At 37.8% G+C, this 17,258-nt stretch overlaps 2 protein-coding genes across 2 annotated transcripts; one reads left to right on the plus strand and one right to left on the minus strand.

Annotated features, from left to right (window-relative positions):
* Nucleotides 1-1,870: 1,870 nt before the first annotated feature.
* On the plus strand, nt 1,871-10,047 carry LOC148419052 (adenosine receptor A1-like). Its single transcript, XM_088424397.1, has 3 exons — nt 1,871-2,543; nt 4,228-4,522; nt 6,617-10,047. The coding sequence occupies exons 1-3, from the start codon at nt 2,215-2,217 to the stop codon at nt 7,001-7,003; spliced, it is 1,011 nt and encodes a 336-aa protein (XP_088280523.1). The 5' UTR covers nt 1,871-2,214; the 3' UTR covers nt 7,004-10,047.
* Nucleotides 10,048-10,326: 279 nt separating this feature from the next.
* LOC148419053 (uncharacterized) lies at nt 10,327-13,450 on the minus strand. Its single transcript, XM_088424398.1, has 4 exons — nt 13,257-13,450; nt 12,247-12,365; nt 11,762-11,986; nt 10,327-11,404 (listed from the first exon to the last, which is right to left on the minus strand). The coding sequence occupies exons 1-4, from the start codon at nt 13,387-13,389 to the stop codon at nt 11,372-11,374; spliced, it is 510 nt and encodes a 169-aa protein (XP_088280524.1). The 5' UTR covers nt 13,390-13,450; the 3' UTR covers nt 10,327-11,371.
* Nucleotides 13,451-17,258: the final 3,808 nt, after the last annotated feature.

Raw genomic sequence — 17,258 nt, forward strand, 5'->3', positions numbered from 1 at the left:
TATGACAAATTTTACGAACATGGCAAAAGCGGATGTAATCTTGTGCGCATGAAAGTAAGAGATGAGTTCCTGACAAATGATTGAGGAAGTAGACACACATGAATCATTCGCTGCACAAGGATTTTAATGACACTCAAGGTGAGGCAAAGGACATTCATCATCACTCATCTTCCTGACTCTAATCATCTCACTGCATGTTTTTTTTTTTGTTTCAGGCGTGTTTGGAAGTCTCATTTGATGTACATAGAAATTAGCAATGAAACACCTGACCATTGCAAGTACACGTGTTGAGAAACAACCTGATCATGTCAATGATGCATATAAAAGTTGATGACATGTTACCACAAATCCTAAAACAAAATACTCACTCCTTCCCCTCCCTTCCTTGTTCTTCCATCATTCATGACATGATGGCACTCTCTCACATGTGACAACGAGGCGCTCTAAATTGGCGACATTTACAGACTTGTCCAAAGTGTACATACATAGCATACATAGCTAACTAGCTAACTGCATGTCAATTTTATTTATATAGCACAGGATGATTCCTGGAACTAAAAGCTTAATATTCCATGAGAACACTCACTTTATTGATTTAGTTATTTTTTTACGCATGATCTATTGTGATGTATCTAAAATAGATCATTTGGGCTTCTTTTAAGTTGGAGTCTACCTGTCATGTGTGGTTGGGGTTTGTTGTTTTCTTTGGGTTTTATTCATGTTCCTAAGTTCTAGTTTCAAGTTTTGTTTCCCCTTGCATCTCCTTTTACTGTCAGTGTCTCATTAGTTTGATCATGTCCACCTGCCCGTTCACCTGGCCTCCTTGTCATCTAATCAGCTTCCCCTACCTTTCGTCTCTCCCCCAGCTGTGTCGTGTCTTCTCGTTAAGTGTGTAGTCTATTTAAGATCCCAGTTTGCATTCAGTTCTTGTCGGGTCATTGTTTATTTTCCGCGCTGCCTGGTCCTTGTTGCTGTGTTACCTCCCCTGTTGCCTCGCCCAAGCTGACTTGCCGTTACTCTACTCCTGGTCCTCATTTTCCTCGTTTTGCCCCCACCTGCCTGTAAGTTTGTTTCTCTTCTGAGTGTTTCTGTTGTACTTTATATTTTTGCGCATTCCCCATCCTGTTCAGTTTTTTCATTAAAGGATCTTTTGAGCCTCAAACCTATCAGCCCCAGCAATTATTGGTTCCACCTTTCCCACAATCCTCACCAACATGCCACGAGATCCTGACACGACCATGCCTCACCGTGACACAGAGAAAAAAAATAAAAGCACCTCATCCTCACAAGCAAACCTAAGGACAATTTTAGAGTGCCCAAATACAGAATCTACCATGCATGTTTTTGGAATGTGGGAGGAAACCGGAGTGCCCCCCCAGAAAAAAACAAAAACAAAACAAAACACAGGCATGGGAAGAATATGAAAACTCCAAGCAGGAATACTGCAGCCGGAAGTGAACCCATAACCTTTGAACTGTAAGGTGGATGTGCTGACCAGTCTGCAATAGTTCAATCCTGAGTACACCAATGACAATCTATATAACATAAACAAAAATACTTCAAATAAATATACACACATTAAGGCCACGGTGGGGAGACAAACGACAATTATCCAAAATGTGAGGCAGGCACTCGGACACCACTGCCCAAAAAATAACTAATAATATTGACTATAATAACAGGCTGAAAGGTTAACTTGCAAAAAGAAGCACATAGCCTGCAGGTCTCAAGCCAACGTGACTTTTTGAAAAGACTAACTCAGTTTCTTAAATTCCAGTCGCCTATTATGTGGACATGATATCACAAGACATGAAATCCAAATATCTGCTCAATAAGATATGATTGTGCAACCATTAAAATGACTCACATTTACGCAGGAAGTGAGTGAGCGAACGCGTAGTTTATTGTGCCTTCTTCTTTGCGCAGAACGCAAGATTTCAACTCCTCTGTTGTGAAAGGAGCTTTTGTGACTCATTCAGAATCCACCGGAGCTGCGGGAAGCACTCTCCCATTCTCCTCCAACACCACCTCGCAGCATGTGCGGAGCAAGTTTTGCGTGCGGTGCGCAGCTCCACGTCCCGCAGAGGGGACGCTAAAACAAGCGGACACCTCAGCGGGACAAAGGATTTTTCGGGATCTCCAAGTGAGTTGGAGGTGTGCTCCAAGCGCAGGAGCGTTCGGGCGTCAGTTCCCCATCCAGGAGCCTCCCCGAACATGTCTTGGTCATGGGTCCTGTACACCGGCATGGAGGTGCTGATCGCGGTCTCGTCGGTCATCGGCAACGTGATGGTGGTATGGGCCGTGCGCATCAACCGCTCGCTACGGGACACCACGTTTTGTTTCATCGTCTCGCTGGCCTTGGCTGACATTGCGGTCGGGGCTCTCGTCATCCCCCTCGCCATCACCATTAGCATCGGATTGGAGACGCACTTCTACAGCTGTCTGGCGGTCGCCTGCACCGTGCTGGTCCTCACGCAAAGTTCCATCCTTGCCCTCCTGGCCATCGCCTTCGATCGTTATCTCAGGGTCAAAATACCCATGAGGTAGGTAGGACTCCACTTTGAGAACATTCGATGACGCCTTTGTGTCTCTAGCCGCTTTTTTTTCACGTTTCCATTTCATCATGTGGTGAAAAGAACAAGGGTGATGCTGAAATTAGATGGCAAGGCATCGTCAATGTCTTTTGTCACCTGAACGCTGTTTTTGAATCCGAATGTAAAATTAGATTGCAACTCCTCCAGCAACTTTGACGAACGCAATCTAAATGGAAAAAGACAGCGCGTGCGAACTTAAAAAAAAAAAAAAAGAGGTGTTCAAAAGAAATTTAAATCCAGGTGTTACAACTGATGAATAGGATGCCTTTCCTGGATACGAGTCCTGTATCCGCACACACATTTTTATATCAATATTAATTAAGGTTTTTAGGTCACTGAGAATGTACGCTGCAAAAGATGGGCTTAATGCAAAGAGAAAATGGTAGTGAAATAAATCATTTCTATGTTACTTAATTTAAGCAAAATGATCTACCCAGAGAGCAGGTATATTCCTGGAAAGATTTTTTTTTTTTTACTCGTAAATGTTCACCACCCTCAGTACTGCCCCCATCTGTATCTTAACGCAGGGATGGACACACATTTTTCATCAGTGGTACTGGTGGGGTCAAACAGGACTGCACAATTCAACCAGTGTAGGACCACAAATAGTAATTTAAATGCTAAATATGTGCTTTTACCATAATCAATTTTTCATAATATATTCAGCAATGTACAGTATGTATAAAATATCCACTATCCTATTTACCATTCAAATAGAGCACAGAACTGCTAAACAGAAAACTAACATTAAGGACAAAAACACAGAATGTGCATTATTTCCAAAAACATCAAACACACTCAAAATTCTAACACTATTGTGGTACAATGGTTGTCCTGAATGGCATTGAAATTCTGGGCAGAAAAAAAAAAAAATCCAGACTTGTGTTATTCTATCATCTGGTGAAGTCTTACTAAGCCATATCCGCCATCTAGTGCTAAGTGATGATATTACAATTAAAACTGCAGTCAAAACCTGTATTGGCCAATTTGGCACTGGTGCAAGTTCTAAAATTTTATTCGTTTTATTTGGCATCACAAAAAAAAAAAAAAAAATATATATATATATATATATATATATATATATATATATATATATATATATATATATATATATATATATATAGTAAAACCATTTGTGGATTATCCATATTTACTATAGTGAAATGAAGCCACCCAGTAGAGACAAAATATAACATTTCAAGGTTGCCTGCATGACAATAGGCCTAAAATATTTTGACAAAGGATGCATGATTGGTCAATAGGCTCATGCTGGCTGCTTGGTGGCTTGTATAATTTCTGAAACTGGCATGGAGCACACACGCAAAACTACCAGTGGACATTATTTTCAGGACGTCAAAGCAATTTGGATTTGAACTGTAGTCTTATTGTAATACTTATTGTTTGCGTTATTGCTGCAAAGTTTGTTTGCATATTTCAAAACCTTTTTTTCGAGTCACTAATGTGACCTACAGCCCATTTAAGTCAACTGAAAATATTTTGAAATCTTTAATCTTTTAAGTATTAAAAGAGATGTTGAAAATTGCAATAGGAAGGACAAGAATTAACATGGCGTATTTTCCTGACCGTACGGCGACAGTTGGAAACATTTTGTCCTTCTCTCTTGTAACCATAGCTACAAACGAGTGGTGACCCCTCAGCGAGCCGGCTCGGCCGTGTTGCTGTGTTGGCTGGTGTCCATCTTGGTGGGCCTCACACCTATGTTCGGATGGAACAACTTACAACATCTCCGTGACAATGGCTCCCTTGTCAGCGACGACCTGGTGGTGAAGTGTCAGTTTGAGACTGTCATCAGCATGGATTACATGGTCTACTTCAACTTCTTCGGCTGGGTGCTGCCCCCTCTGCTCCTCATGCTCGTCATCTACGTGGAGATTTTCTACATGATTCATAAACAGCTCAACAAGAAAGTGAGATTGTCCTCTCCATGTTTTTGAAAGCAGAGCAATAATATAATCCTCCGGAATTCATTACTAGTCAAAAGTACACTTAGTGGCTACCAAGCCTGCTGTCCTAAAGTCGGAGGAAAAAAAAAAAGTCCCCATATGTACTAGAGTAGAGAGACGATCACCTCTGAGTCCTGCTTCTCCTTGTGCACGTTTGTCTGAAGTTAACACATTTAAGCCCACATTTTTCCTTGACATGAAAACATCCAAATCATTTACCTTTGGTAACCCGTTGAATTAATCAAGAACTTGAAAAAAAAGGATAAAATAGTTGATGAAAACGTGTGACATTGCACACATTTCATCTACACATTGTAGTATTTCGGTACTTCATGAAAAAGGATTGAAAAATAATTTATAGAGCCTCATAAATGGAATTTTCTTTACGGTTACTTTTGCGACTGATGAGTTGAAATGGGTTAAAAAAAACCCCACCTTACTAAACATCTAAATATGTTTTAGAACATAGCCTTACTATACATGGTCATTTTTATCTTCAGAAAAAAAAAAACAAAACAAAAAAACACACCTACTATATATATCATATACTGTAAGTTGCACCCCTCACCCCGAGCCCCTCAAAATGAAAAAACTTGAATGGGTGTTAAAAATTAAAAAAAACCTTTACAATTATACAATAACTATATATATTTCTTTAAAAATACCAACAATACCAATACCATAAAAAAAACTATTTGATATACAACATGGTCAGGTTTTTTTTCCTCACAAAAAGAATGCCTTATTTTACACGGTTGTTGTTTTTTTTCCAATGGCCGTATGTTCACCTCCCGAAAATGCCTTACTTTACATAGTATTTTTTAAGGCTAACAAGCAAGCACCACCAAAAAAAAAAAACACACGGAAACCTTGGTATTCTACTTTTTTTTAGCTTTAAAAAAGGTCTTAGAACACACATACGCACATAACATGTTGTACTATACAGTGTATGGCCATTACAAAAGCCCTCGCTATAGCTGTCCTTTTCTTTTTTAACCTGAAGTAAAAGCCCAACTCATTAACACACTGGAGCACGTGCCCTGGTAAGAGGTGTCTGCCCCCCCCCCCCCCCCCATGGATATTGTCCAACGCCTTGTTATGTTAAGGCAGGAAGGAAAATTCATTTTTGTCACAGGCCACGGCGTATTCCTGGTTTCTCTCAGAAGGTCGTTATGTGAAACCACATAAACATTTAAGCACCCTATCAAATCGTTAGAAACAATGCAAACTAAAGAAATGTTTGCAATATGTCAACTATTATTCATTGCATATAACATTTGATGATATGAATTTGGTACAGATTTTGTCAATAAATCATGGAAGTTAACACATAATTTACTTTTGCGGGCCACCAAAAATGATGTAGGGGCCAGATCTGGCCCCTGAGCATAGAGTTTGACATCAGTTTCTAATAACTGTGACACACAGCGTATATACTGTATTTTCTGACTATGTTGTCTACTATTTCGTCATGATATGAGCCCTGTGCCTTATAGTTTAGGGCGTCTTATCAGCAGGAGACGATGCAAATTTGTACATCTGTTTAATGTGTCAATTTATAGAACAACTATGAAATAGAACAGAAAAGATTCGAATCAATGGCTGTGCTGAAAAGAGTATTATAAATATATAGTATTCAAAATATAAAATCTTGTATTAAAATTTGTGATGTGTAAATCTGATATACATGGTTGTATATATGAATTATGAGCAATGCCTTTTTATGTCCACTAGAATAATCAATCAAACAAAGAAGAAGAAGAAGATGACACTTGATTTTGAGTTTGAACTATTTAACTCTGTAGTATTCTGTCGGTGTTATGTTGAAAATATCCATGTAAACATGCAGGCATATTACGTCTGTTGAAGATAGGATGTTTTAAAAAAGAACTTCCATACACTATCTTTCTGTGGAAATATCTGATGTTACAACCTGCGGCTTATTGCCCAGTGCGGCTTACACATGACATTGCTGCTGTGGCTTAGATACCGGTTTGTCTTAAAGCCCAAAAAAAACGGTGGTCTCAATATTCTGACTTGTCATTTGTCTGTTTGCAGGTAACAGTGAGCCATGCGGACCCCAATCATTACTTTGGCAAGGAGCTGAAGCTTGCCAAGTCCTTGGCTCTGGTTCTTTTACTCTTCGCTGTCAGCTGGCTCCCCATTCACATCCACAACTGCATCACACTCTTTTGCCCCAAATGTGACAAACCACCAAGCCTGATTTTCATCGCCATCCTCCTAACCCACGGCAACTCCGCCGTCAATCCCATTGTCTACGCTTTCCGAATCAAGAAATTCCGTTCGGCCTTCTGGAGGATTTGGAATCAGTATTTCCTTTGCGGGGAGCCGGTCGGTCAGCTCCCTCAAAGAGGGAGCCAGAGAATACAGACTGCCGCCAGGAGGCTGAGGCAAAACGATGACGACGACGATGACGATGTGTGAACTTTAGCGTTCCGAGCTGCGCTGCCCAGGAATCGGGAATTTTTTTTCATCAAAACTCAAGGGATTACAATTTGGACCTTATTTAAAGGATATGTGACGGGCGAAGTCCATCCTGGAAGCTCCATAAGAGGATAAACTGACAAATCAGACTGACTCAGATGGGAATGTTTTTGTTTATGTCTCAGCCGCAATTTGATGATGATGTCATATGGGATAAGGGGCTTACCGTCAATGTGAATGACTGTTTAGATGTTTGGACAATATTTTACATCCTTTTTTTTTTAGTTATTGAGATTTTTTTTCTAAACGGACTGCCGAGCCGCGACGGTGCGGTCGCAGAGAATGAATGCGACACCGGCTTCAAAATTATGCCGAGCGGTTGCTTCGAGAAGAACATAATGAAGGAGAGATATCAAAATGAAGGCTAAACGATGCACTTAGAGGTTTGTCCGGGTTGGACCGACCCAGTTGCCCATCAGTCGCGTACTCCACATGCTTTTATAGGTTGTGCATGAGTACATGGGAAATTGATTTTATCTGAGATTTCAAACAACATCCCTATCGGCCAAGACTGAAACTTTAATCATCTCCTCAGTATCCTGCGACTGTTTATCTACTGCCGTGAGAAATACTATGTCACTGTCTCCCCAAAAAGAGATTTGAGATTTTTCGGAGACTGCATCAAGTCTGCGTTTATCTTTCGACAGTGAGCAGATTGGACTCATCTGAACAAGTGTAAAGTTGTGAGTGTATGCGTGCTGGAAGTACACACTTCCGAACCCAAAATGATTCATACCCTGGCTTCATTTAGAGTTGAAGAAAATGGTATCTTCTTGCTGGAAATGACACCAAAAATTGACAAATGACGATAAAAAGTTCTTTGCCTGTCTCAAGAGTCGATTCCATTCTGATTTTTGGGTCTATGATTCAATTAAGAATTAATCGATGGAGCATTCATCGTATTTAAGTAAAATATCAACATAATTTCACTCCCATCATTCTTCCTGATATAGATCAGCTTTTATAGATTGGAAGAAAGCCCACATTGTTTATATATTTAACATTGTTATCGTTTAATGCATAGATGGAGGTTTTTGCTGTCTGAGTTTTCCGACTGCATTTGAATGCGCCACCTAGTTAGCGGCTAGCGCTCACGTTAAAGACTTGTGCTGTCGTACAATGACAGTAAACATGACTGGCAGTTTTTTAGTAACCTTACTCAGTGATTTATGATTTTATTTTAATGGTGGTGTGTTGAGGTTGGTAGAGATGTGATGTCATGGAAAAACAAAACAAACAAATATGGCCGCCGCCCTGATGTCGTTGTATTACTTGGTGTGTTTATTTTGAAGTTGGCCTTTGCAAAACACCATTAGCGTGTGATGAGATATTATTGTCGACAGGAAGCATATTTGTTTTTTCAATTTTAAAAATCGATTTTGGAATATTTTATATTGATTCTGAATTTTGGTTCTTTAATGAATCAATTTTTTTGACACACTTCAGAGATATATTTGTATTGGTACATTTTGAAAGTGATTCAATATCTAAAAATGATTTGTAATTATTAGTAATTAGAATCATTACAAAATATCTAAATATAATCAGATGTAAAAAAATAGCGATAACGTGTGCCACTTGTGTCAGTTCCAGCTAAAAATACCCATTCTCTAAATACACGGTAAACTCACTTTTAATCAAAATGTAGCCATGTATGAATCAATTTGGTGTAACTTTGTATTATTATATTTGATTTTTTTTTATTATTTATTTGTGAAAACAGTGGGGCATAATGTTATCACTATCATATAATACATACATACCAAGCCTTGTAATACAGTAGTTGCAATCGAGTACATAAACACTGTATAATCACTGCATAAGGTGAATGATTATTGAATACCACAGAAAACATAGCCAATGTGTCCTCTCTGTAATGTTCAATCATTCAGTGCAGCAAAGTATACGTTGTAAAATACACTGTCATCGATACAGTTTTTTGACAAATATATATTTTCTTCAAAACGGGTGTGTGCACGTGTTTTCAGCAAAAGGAAACGTGGATTGGATTTGAGAGAATTGTAACATTTAATCCAGAGGTTCCCGAGAGTACAATGACCCTCTAACTGTACCATTTACTGACTTTAAATCCATGTTGTGCTTTTAAAAGGTGGCAAAATTATTTTTGTCATGTACCTTGTAGTGTGTTTTTAATCTTTGCAGCTGGTTTCCTGCCTAATGTGCCAGACCTTCCTGATGTGTTTGTGCAAATGGCCAGACAGTAGCAGTTACGCGTGCAAACAGCCTGACTATATAACACCCTGAGGAATACATAACAAATCTCGTTAACAGCTGAATAAACATATTTGTCAGATTTCATGTGGAAAATGAGATTTTATATTCCACCTCAACGTGTGCGTTACTGAGGCTTCGCAGCGAAGCATCCAATAAAAACCATGACGAGTAGTTCATTTTCTGTCTTACAATGGGAGGACCATGTTGCCTCATATAATTTGGTACTTCTTTTACGCTGACAGACCATAGCAAAGTTTCTTCTGCATTCACTATCACGTTTTCATGGCAGCTTGATCAAATGAAATTGTGGGCCATCTACAATTACAAATATGTGCTGCCCTCTGCTGGCTATATAATTGTGCTCCAATATGTGTACTGTATGCCTATGAGCCCTATAGTACGCCACATCGATTTTAATAGTTCTGGAGCAGAAAACGCATTTGTTTTGCGTCCTAGTTCTCGTAGTTGTGTCACGTATAATCGTTTTATAGTGTTTATTTTTCCCAGTTTAGTTGTTCGCTTAAGATGAACTGGCATGAGCTGGGAGTACTTTGTGGTTTTGTCTCCCAACATGCATGGAATTGAAAGATGCATAGAAAGAAAGCTGGAGGCGATACCAAAGCATGTTAAAGATGTGTGTTAGAGGCAACTCAGCAGTGTCAGCTTAGGAAACTGCTCAAGCATTTCCTGTGTCACGATGGGAATTGAATCCACAAAGTGCTTACAAAAAACGATAAACTAGATCTTAAAATATTTTTGACTTTTATTATCAACAGCAAAAAAGTATTTTCTAATCCTTCGATCTTTACATCAAAGGCATTTCATATAAAATTGAAAGCATTTAAAAAAGGCACTAGGGGACAACGTGAAATTTTAAACCAGCACGACCACTTATTTATGACACTACAAGGAGTGGGGCATCCAGTGGCTGAAATACTGTGGGAATGATGTGGAAGAAAACGACGCAAAACATGATCAAAATACTGTACTGCACAAAGGTTAAATGCTAATAACAACAGGACAGCATATTCATACAAACGGCACATCATGAACGGTATATGTGCATTTATTTGACTGTAAATGTACAAAGTTTAAGAACGTAGACATGGCTATTTGAACCAGAAAAGGATATAGGGAGTAAAGTGTGCACACATAAATAAATACACAATGCCTTAAAAAATGCGCACACTGGCGTGCTATCTAGGTATGTGCTGCCAGAGCACTTCATGAGGAAGAAAAAAAAAATCAAAGATAACCTGAGCAAATGTTGAATGCAGATTTACTGCTCTTTGTGCACTGTGATGAATTACTTGTCAAATTATGTTACCATTAAAATTCACTATTGTCTTGTATTAAATTGTTACAAATGTAAACATTGGGATTGTTTAGGTCTGACTGTGTATGTATATATATATATATATATATATATATATATATATATATATATATATATATATATATATATATATATATATATATATATATATATATATATATAAATAACCGACTGATGTAATTTAAACTCTGTAAATGATTTCAGATGTTACAGAAATGTCTAGTTATGTATGGGGTGGGTAAAAGCTATATTTTCCACCTGAGAATAGTAGCTAATAGCATCATAAACATTGCATTTTGATTACAGTACACATTACAGAGCATACTGAACATATTTGTTTTTGTTTTACAAAAGAGAAATTCACAATTTTCAAGTATTTCGATTCACAGCTTATCTAAGCTCACTCAACCTGATTCAAGACAATTGGCAACAGGGTACAAGGCTTTGTGTCAAAGTGCTTCAACAAACATTTTGAATTTGAATTAATTCTAGAGGACGATTAAAGCAATTACAGTGCTTTATTAACATGAACAAATTGTATAATAAAAGGTTAAGAAAGGACAACTATAAACAGGATACACGTAAGGCTGCAAGATGTGATATTTCACATTATTTGATTTCATATCAAATCAAATAAGTGCTGTTTGAGATTCTTGTAATGATTGATAATATGGCTCCAGAGGTGCTCTGGCTGCAACATTGTTGTTTATGAGGGTTTCCTCTTCAAAAAACATTATTCAAATACCTCCTATGTCCTCTCTCACTTTTTCCTGCAAGAAATCAAGCGAGAAATATGTCAAACATGAATCGGCTAGCTAGAAAGTGAATAAACCTACATAAAACATGCAAGAACTTATTGGTTTTGTTTTTAAGTGTTATTGTAATTTTTGCAGTCTTGAGGATAACAAAAGTGAAAAATCAACCGTCCTAAACTGAGGTAAGTAGAGTTACCAGTGGATTTACGCTACAAATTATCGGTCACTTTTTAAATACAATAAAACTAGTTATTAGACGCAGGATTCGGGTTCATTTGAGAAATCACTCAAATCAAATCTATGAGTGAGTTTGCAGTCAACAACTTTTTTCAGCACCAATAAAATAAAATAAATAAATACATAAATACTCACCCAACCACCTCGCCGAGTTACGTAAGATCCAGCACGGCTGTTGATGCATGCGATGACAACATTCTGGGCTTTGCTTTTCATTTCAGGGAAGGTTTTCTTGAGGAAAAGCCCTAAGGCAATACTAACTTTGATGAGCTGAATTTCTGGAGCCAGATCAACCTTTGTATGAGACGTTTGAGTCTGCAACAAGGCATCCACGCCACGGCTAAAGGCTCCCTCCATGGCCTGGGGAAGGATTTTTTTTTAAATTTTCACAGAAAGAGGAAATCACCGGTAAACTTCTAAAATGTATTGTGTGTAAAATATATTGTGTCCAATTTGAATTCAGAAGACGACGTCTTTTTTCCGCATCCTTGGTGTTGACCTTGAAGTTTTTTAAAGGTCAATACAATTACCATTATATGAGAAAAATTGCTCATGAAGCGCTCTAGAATTATTTTTAGGATTTCGAGTCACAAAAATGCTTTGTGTTTGCATGTGTCTACCTCTTGTCCTACTGCAAGCTTTAGGTCAGCCAGAGCGGCCTTAAAATTAGCATCTTCATTCAGACTGTCAGCCACTTTTTTCAGTGTCTCGGCGATGGGAAGCGGGTCAAAGTCTTCTCCTGGGGGGGAAAAAAAGTTAATTAGATACGATTACACAACATCAAGTAAGTGACAAAAAGAATTTAAATCTCTCTTCAAAAGAGCTGTAACGTGAGATGAAAATATCAACTGTAATTAGAGTATGTATTGGTAATCTGTGATTGCAACAGATGAAAATTTCATTTCTGTGTCTTTTAGGATCATTTTCCAAAACAATATAAGTGGGTGTATCTTGTAATATAAGTAGGTGTTTTGTCTCAGATGGATTCAACAAAGGTTAGTTCGCTTCTTGCTCTTCTCATGTGGCAGCATGTCATTGAAATGAATGGCTCTTTCCACCGTTATATTCAAGAGGAAGTAAACCATAGGATTTCCCGCATGTTCTATGCAGCCCCACAAGTTACAGCAAGGCATTATGGGTGACATTCGTATGTGCAATAAGAATTAAGCAGCAAAAAAAAACAACAACAACAACAACAACAACAACAACAACAACAAACAGGTGGATTATGCTGCTTAGATCATATTCCACAATTGCAATATCAATGAGAAAGCCATGTTAAGACTAAAGGAGGCGCATAGGGCATACAATTATAAAGAAAACTCATGAGTTGATTTCCCCCTTACAATTGTGCAGGTAATCACGTTTTCATTTTTTTAAACGGCCCATTGTTCCCTGCATACCACGACACACCCTTGCTGTATTTTTTTTTAACAAATATTTTCTATTTTACACCTCTTTTAACTTCTAAGTATTTGGTGCCCCATATGTTAAAAAATAATAATAATAAAGACGGGGGGAGACTGGAACATTCGCACCAATTGAAAACAAAAACAAACTGCAAGTCATAGTTTATATTCGACAATACGTTTCTAATTGAAAAATCACAATTCTGACCCTAACCACTTACCATCGGCCATTGGACCGTCAGCTTCCAACTCCTCGAATTGACAGAAGAAGCCAACTTGCTCGTCATCGAAGAGACATTGTATGATTTGAGCGGTTTGTCGCTCAATTTGAGACGATCGCGCAGATCCAGCCATTGTTGAGCTTTTCTTTCAGTCAAACCCGGCAGCATTGGAGAAGACCAATATCTTCTTCGTTTCTTCTCAACATCTGGCTGCCTCTGCTGACCTCTACCGGTTGCCATTGTTATTATTTTAGGCAGCCACTGCAAAGAATGAAACGTTCGTTTCTCGTTCAAAATCCCGTTTTAACTTTAACTGGAGCCTTGCAAACATGCAGTTCGATGATATCATCTGTAATGTCAGGATGAAAAGATTTGAGTCATCCCCATTGTGGTTTGCGTTACCTTTAAATTTGCGGGTGACGCCAGGTTAAGAAAATTAGGGTGGTAGGCGATCTTATAATAAAACAAATAAATAGTTAACTAACCTCATGGTGTACATTTGTGATTTATAAATCACAACAATAGCCGTATGAGACGAAGTCGTCTTTTCAGGGCGTGGCCGTCAACATAAGGCAAACACAGTACCCATTTTGACCACAAGATGAAGCCATCTCCTCAGACCTGATGTAATTTTGCGCACCTTCACTTCGATGAACACACCCAATTCATGCAAGCACGGAAGCAAATGGTGCACTGCAGGGCGATGGCGCTCTCATCACAACTATCACAGTGCTCTCTTTTTGAAGTTATCTTTTTACCTGCGTAATGAAAGCGTGTGCAAATGTGCACTAACGTTACAGAAGGGAACTAACGTCATATCATTTTTACATGCAGACAGACTTCTTAATTGGGAATGTTCAACTTAATCAACGGTCTCATTAAATTATTTTACATATCAGTGATGCATTTCTCTTTAATCAATGTAAATCCCGAAAGTACTGTACTCGTGCTTTCTTTTTTTAAATTTTAGACTTAATTTATAGAAATCATCTAAACCTTAGGCTATTTTTTAAATGGGCTGATTTTGAAAGTGGCCTACAGAAACTAACAATAATAGTGTCACAATAATGATAGCAAATGCCGCAAAAAGATTTCAAAGTGTTGCCCCCTGGTTAGTGCTACGGGGCTCAAAAAAGATTCAAGAGACTGCATTTTCTCTTGAGCACAGGTGTCAAACTCAAGGCCTGGGGGCCAGATCCTGCCTGCCACATCAATTTATGTGGCCCACAAAATGTTGATTTGACTTCAAGTTTCTGGCTAAAATCCCAAATTGCATTCCTATTCTATTCTATTCTATTCTATTCTATTCTATTCTATTCTATTCTATTCTATTCTATTCTATTCTATTCTAAAAAGCATTCCAAACCGTCGTGAGTAAAACTGGAGACTGTACTTCTGCATGAGTGATAATATGGCAACAGAATGTAGCATTTATGATGATATTTTTCTTTAATTAGCACTGAGAGAAAAGCAGAGGCGAGAACAGCTTTAATTTAATTGTATATTGCTTGATGCAATAGAAGAGATATCAAAAGTCATGCAATTTTCAGAAAGAGTTTTTTTCACCCTTGGTGTCATTCATTAGATTGAATTCATGGTGCTGCATCTGATATATGGATCGTTATATAGCCCTACTTTATATTATGTCTGGATTAAGATGAGTTGTATCGCATCAATAATTAAACGAGAGTTATTCATTTGGATGCAAATCCACTGATGAAGATGCAGTTCATAAATCATTAAAGCTGAACTAATTGACAGCGTGATTACATCACTCAGCAACCTACTTTGGATTTCAAAAGTTTGTGGATCATATTATAATTGTGAACTTTGTTGATCCATTGGGAAAACAAATATGGATTCCAAGTCCATTCATTAATTATTAACATTGTAACTTTGTTGCTGGTCTTCTTACTGTATGACCACGCGATGTAAATGGTAATTGGTTTTAAAGCATGAAGATGGAATAGTTTTGCCCGTTGCTCCTCCTCCTACTTCCAATGGCATGAACTAGATCAGTTTCAACCCACTTCTAACTCATTTTAACCTAAATTTCTACAACTGCCAACCTTACGTCAATACAAACCAAACCAGCCTACAACAGTAGCCTATTATAATAAATGATTATTCATTTCCAGTTGTAAATTTATTAATAAAAACAAAATCCCATTCGAAGTTCAAAACGTTTTGCTCAATTACGTCACCCTGTGGTCCAGTTCTATAATTCCCACAAGTCCTACAAAACAAAATTCTCTAGGTTTTGCTAGAGATTTGAATATTTCTCACCAACATATTTTTCCTATTCCATTGTATTTCATCATTTGATTACTTTTACATGTCTCAACTGAGTCTTTCCTTTCCAATATTAAAAGATCCACGCAATTCTCACCTTCACAAGACGATTTTCTTTCTCATTCAAAAATCCGCCCTTTTCAAAATATTCAACATTTTGCAGTACATCAACATAATACCGTTTCATTTCATATGACTCATTCAACATTCCACAACAAATTACTTTTACTTTTGGATGAATTGATACCATTTTTAGTTTGAACACTCCAGCTTTTCCCTCCCACATTATTTTTTTTCTTCGAGAGTTCTGGAACATAAAAAAACAAACAAACAAAAAAAACTTTCCAAATTTAAATTGTCCATCTCATCTTCACCACTATTTTTTTTCAAAATGTATAAAAGCTAAAAATGAAACTGTTATGGTTTTTGACCTTTCTCTTAACGTCTACATTTTTGACCAATTTCAACTTCTAAGTGTTCCTCATATTCCTACCACAATTTTATTAAATAAAAAGCATTTAAATCTTTTTATTCTTTTTCCTCTAATTTCCACACTTTTCGAGCAATTCAACGCATTCCAAAATGTCAATGTAAAACATGAGACAAAATGTTTTCAGAATATATCTGGCAAATTTTGATACCCTCCATAATTTTTGAGTTATACTATGTCAAAATGTACCCAAGACATTTGGAACACTTTGTCTTCTATTCTATGATTCCGAAGCCTTCACATCATTCCACATTGCTTCCAAAATTTCCATTCACCTGCAATTACTCCAAAAATTGCTTCATCTTGTTAAAGTGTGTTGCTGGAAAGTTTGGTAGTCTTCTCATTATACTTTTTTTTTTGCTTTGTAGTGAACAATTGTAACGAAATCATAGTGAACATTGAAGATGAATATCAAGCAGAAAAAAAAACTCACTGTCACTTCCTTACTAACAATGCACAATGATGGTGCCACATTCGCAGTCAAGGGATGATACGGGGAAAATAAAAACAGTTCTCGGTTGCTCTAAATGCAAATGAAAGCTTGCAGGGCAAAGAGAGGGCACTTGATGGCTGCTAACAAAGAGGAGGTGCAGAAGCTGGTGGTGCAGTGGGAACAGGTATTATCATGACAGTGAAAACCCCATGGCTCATGTGAATTCACTCAATTAATCCACAGTTAAATATATGCTCTGGGAAATACTAGGAGGAAGCACTGTTCATCAAGGACTTTCTCTTTTAATTATCAACGTCAAAACTGTAATCTGAGTAGCAAATTTAATGTTTGTGATGGATAGTGAGGGAAGATGTGGGCAGTTGGCATTTCCCCATCTTAAGAAGATGAAATGACACATAGCTGTCCCATCGGTACTTGATGATTTTCCCTCAAGGGACTTGAGAAGAAATAAGTCCAATTTGTGTCAAAAGGTCAGTGGCAAAGGTCAAGTTCTTGCAGGCAGAGAGATAGATGTCAAAACACCTGGAAAGCCAAACATGCTGCATCAGGAACTGGTTCAAAATGTTCTAACCAGTCATCATCTATTGGCTGTAGCAAGTGGATGTTACACATGCCACCCACAAATATCACAGCCTCGTCGTCAAAGTCAAGGTTGGTAACCACAGCCCCAAAAAAAATGAGAGAAATAGAAAAAAAAGTGTGTCTAACAAGAGTGTCAAACATGGCCACCTTCAAATTTCAAATATCAAAAATGACATGGCGAGCG

Source organism: Hippichthys cyanospilos, chromosome 9 (genome assembly GCF_059441005.1).
Source record: "Hippichthys cyanospilos isolate Australia breed blue-spotted pipefish chromosome 9, RoL_Hcya_1.0, whole genome shotgun sequence".
Classification (NCBI taxonomy): Eukaryota; Metazoa; Chordata; class Actinopteri; order Syngnathiformes; family Syngnathidae; genus Hippichthys; species Hippichthys cyanospilos.

Excerpts from the sequence above, each read along its gene's own strand:
- LOC148419052 (XM_088424397.1), top strand. The coding sequence starts at position 2,215 with ATGTCTTGGTCATGGGTCCTGTACACCGGCATGGAGGTGCTGATCGCG. Across the intron at positions 2,544-4,227 it reads AGGGTCAAAATACCCATGAG|CTACAAACGAGTGGTGACCC; the intron begins GTAGGTAGGACT and ends TTGTAACCATAG. Across the intron at positions 4,523-6,616 it reads ATAAACAGCTCAACAAGAAA|GTAACAGTGAGCCATGCGGA; the intron begins GTGAGATTGTCC and ends GTCTGTTTGCAG.
- LOC148419053 (XM_088424398.1), bottom strand. The coding sequence starts at position 13,389 with ATGGCTGGATCTGCGCGATCGTCTCAAATTGAGCGACAAACCGCTCAA. Across the intron at positions 12,366-13,256 it reads TGACGGTCCAATGGCCGATG|GAGAAGACTTTGACCCGCTT; the intron begins GTAAGTGGTTAG and ends TTTCCCCCCCAG. Across the intron at positions 11,987-12,246 it reads AGCTTGCAGTAGGACAAGAG|GCCATGGAGGGAGCCTTTAG; the intron begins GTAGACACATGC and ends ATCCTTCCCCAG.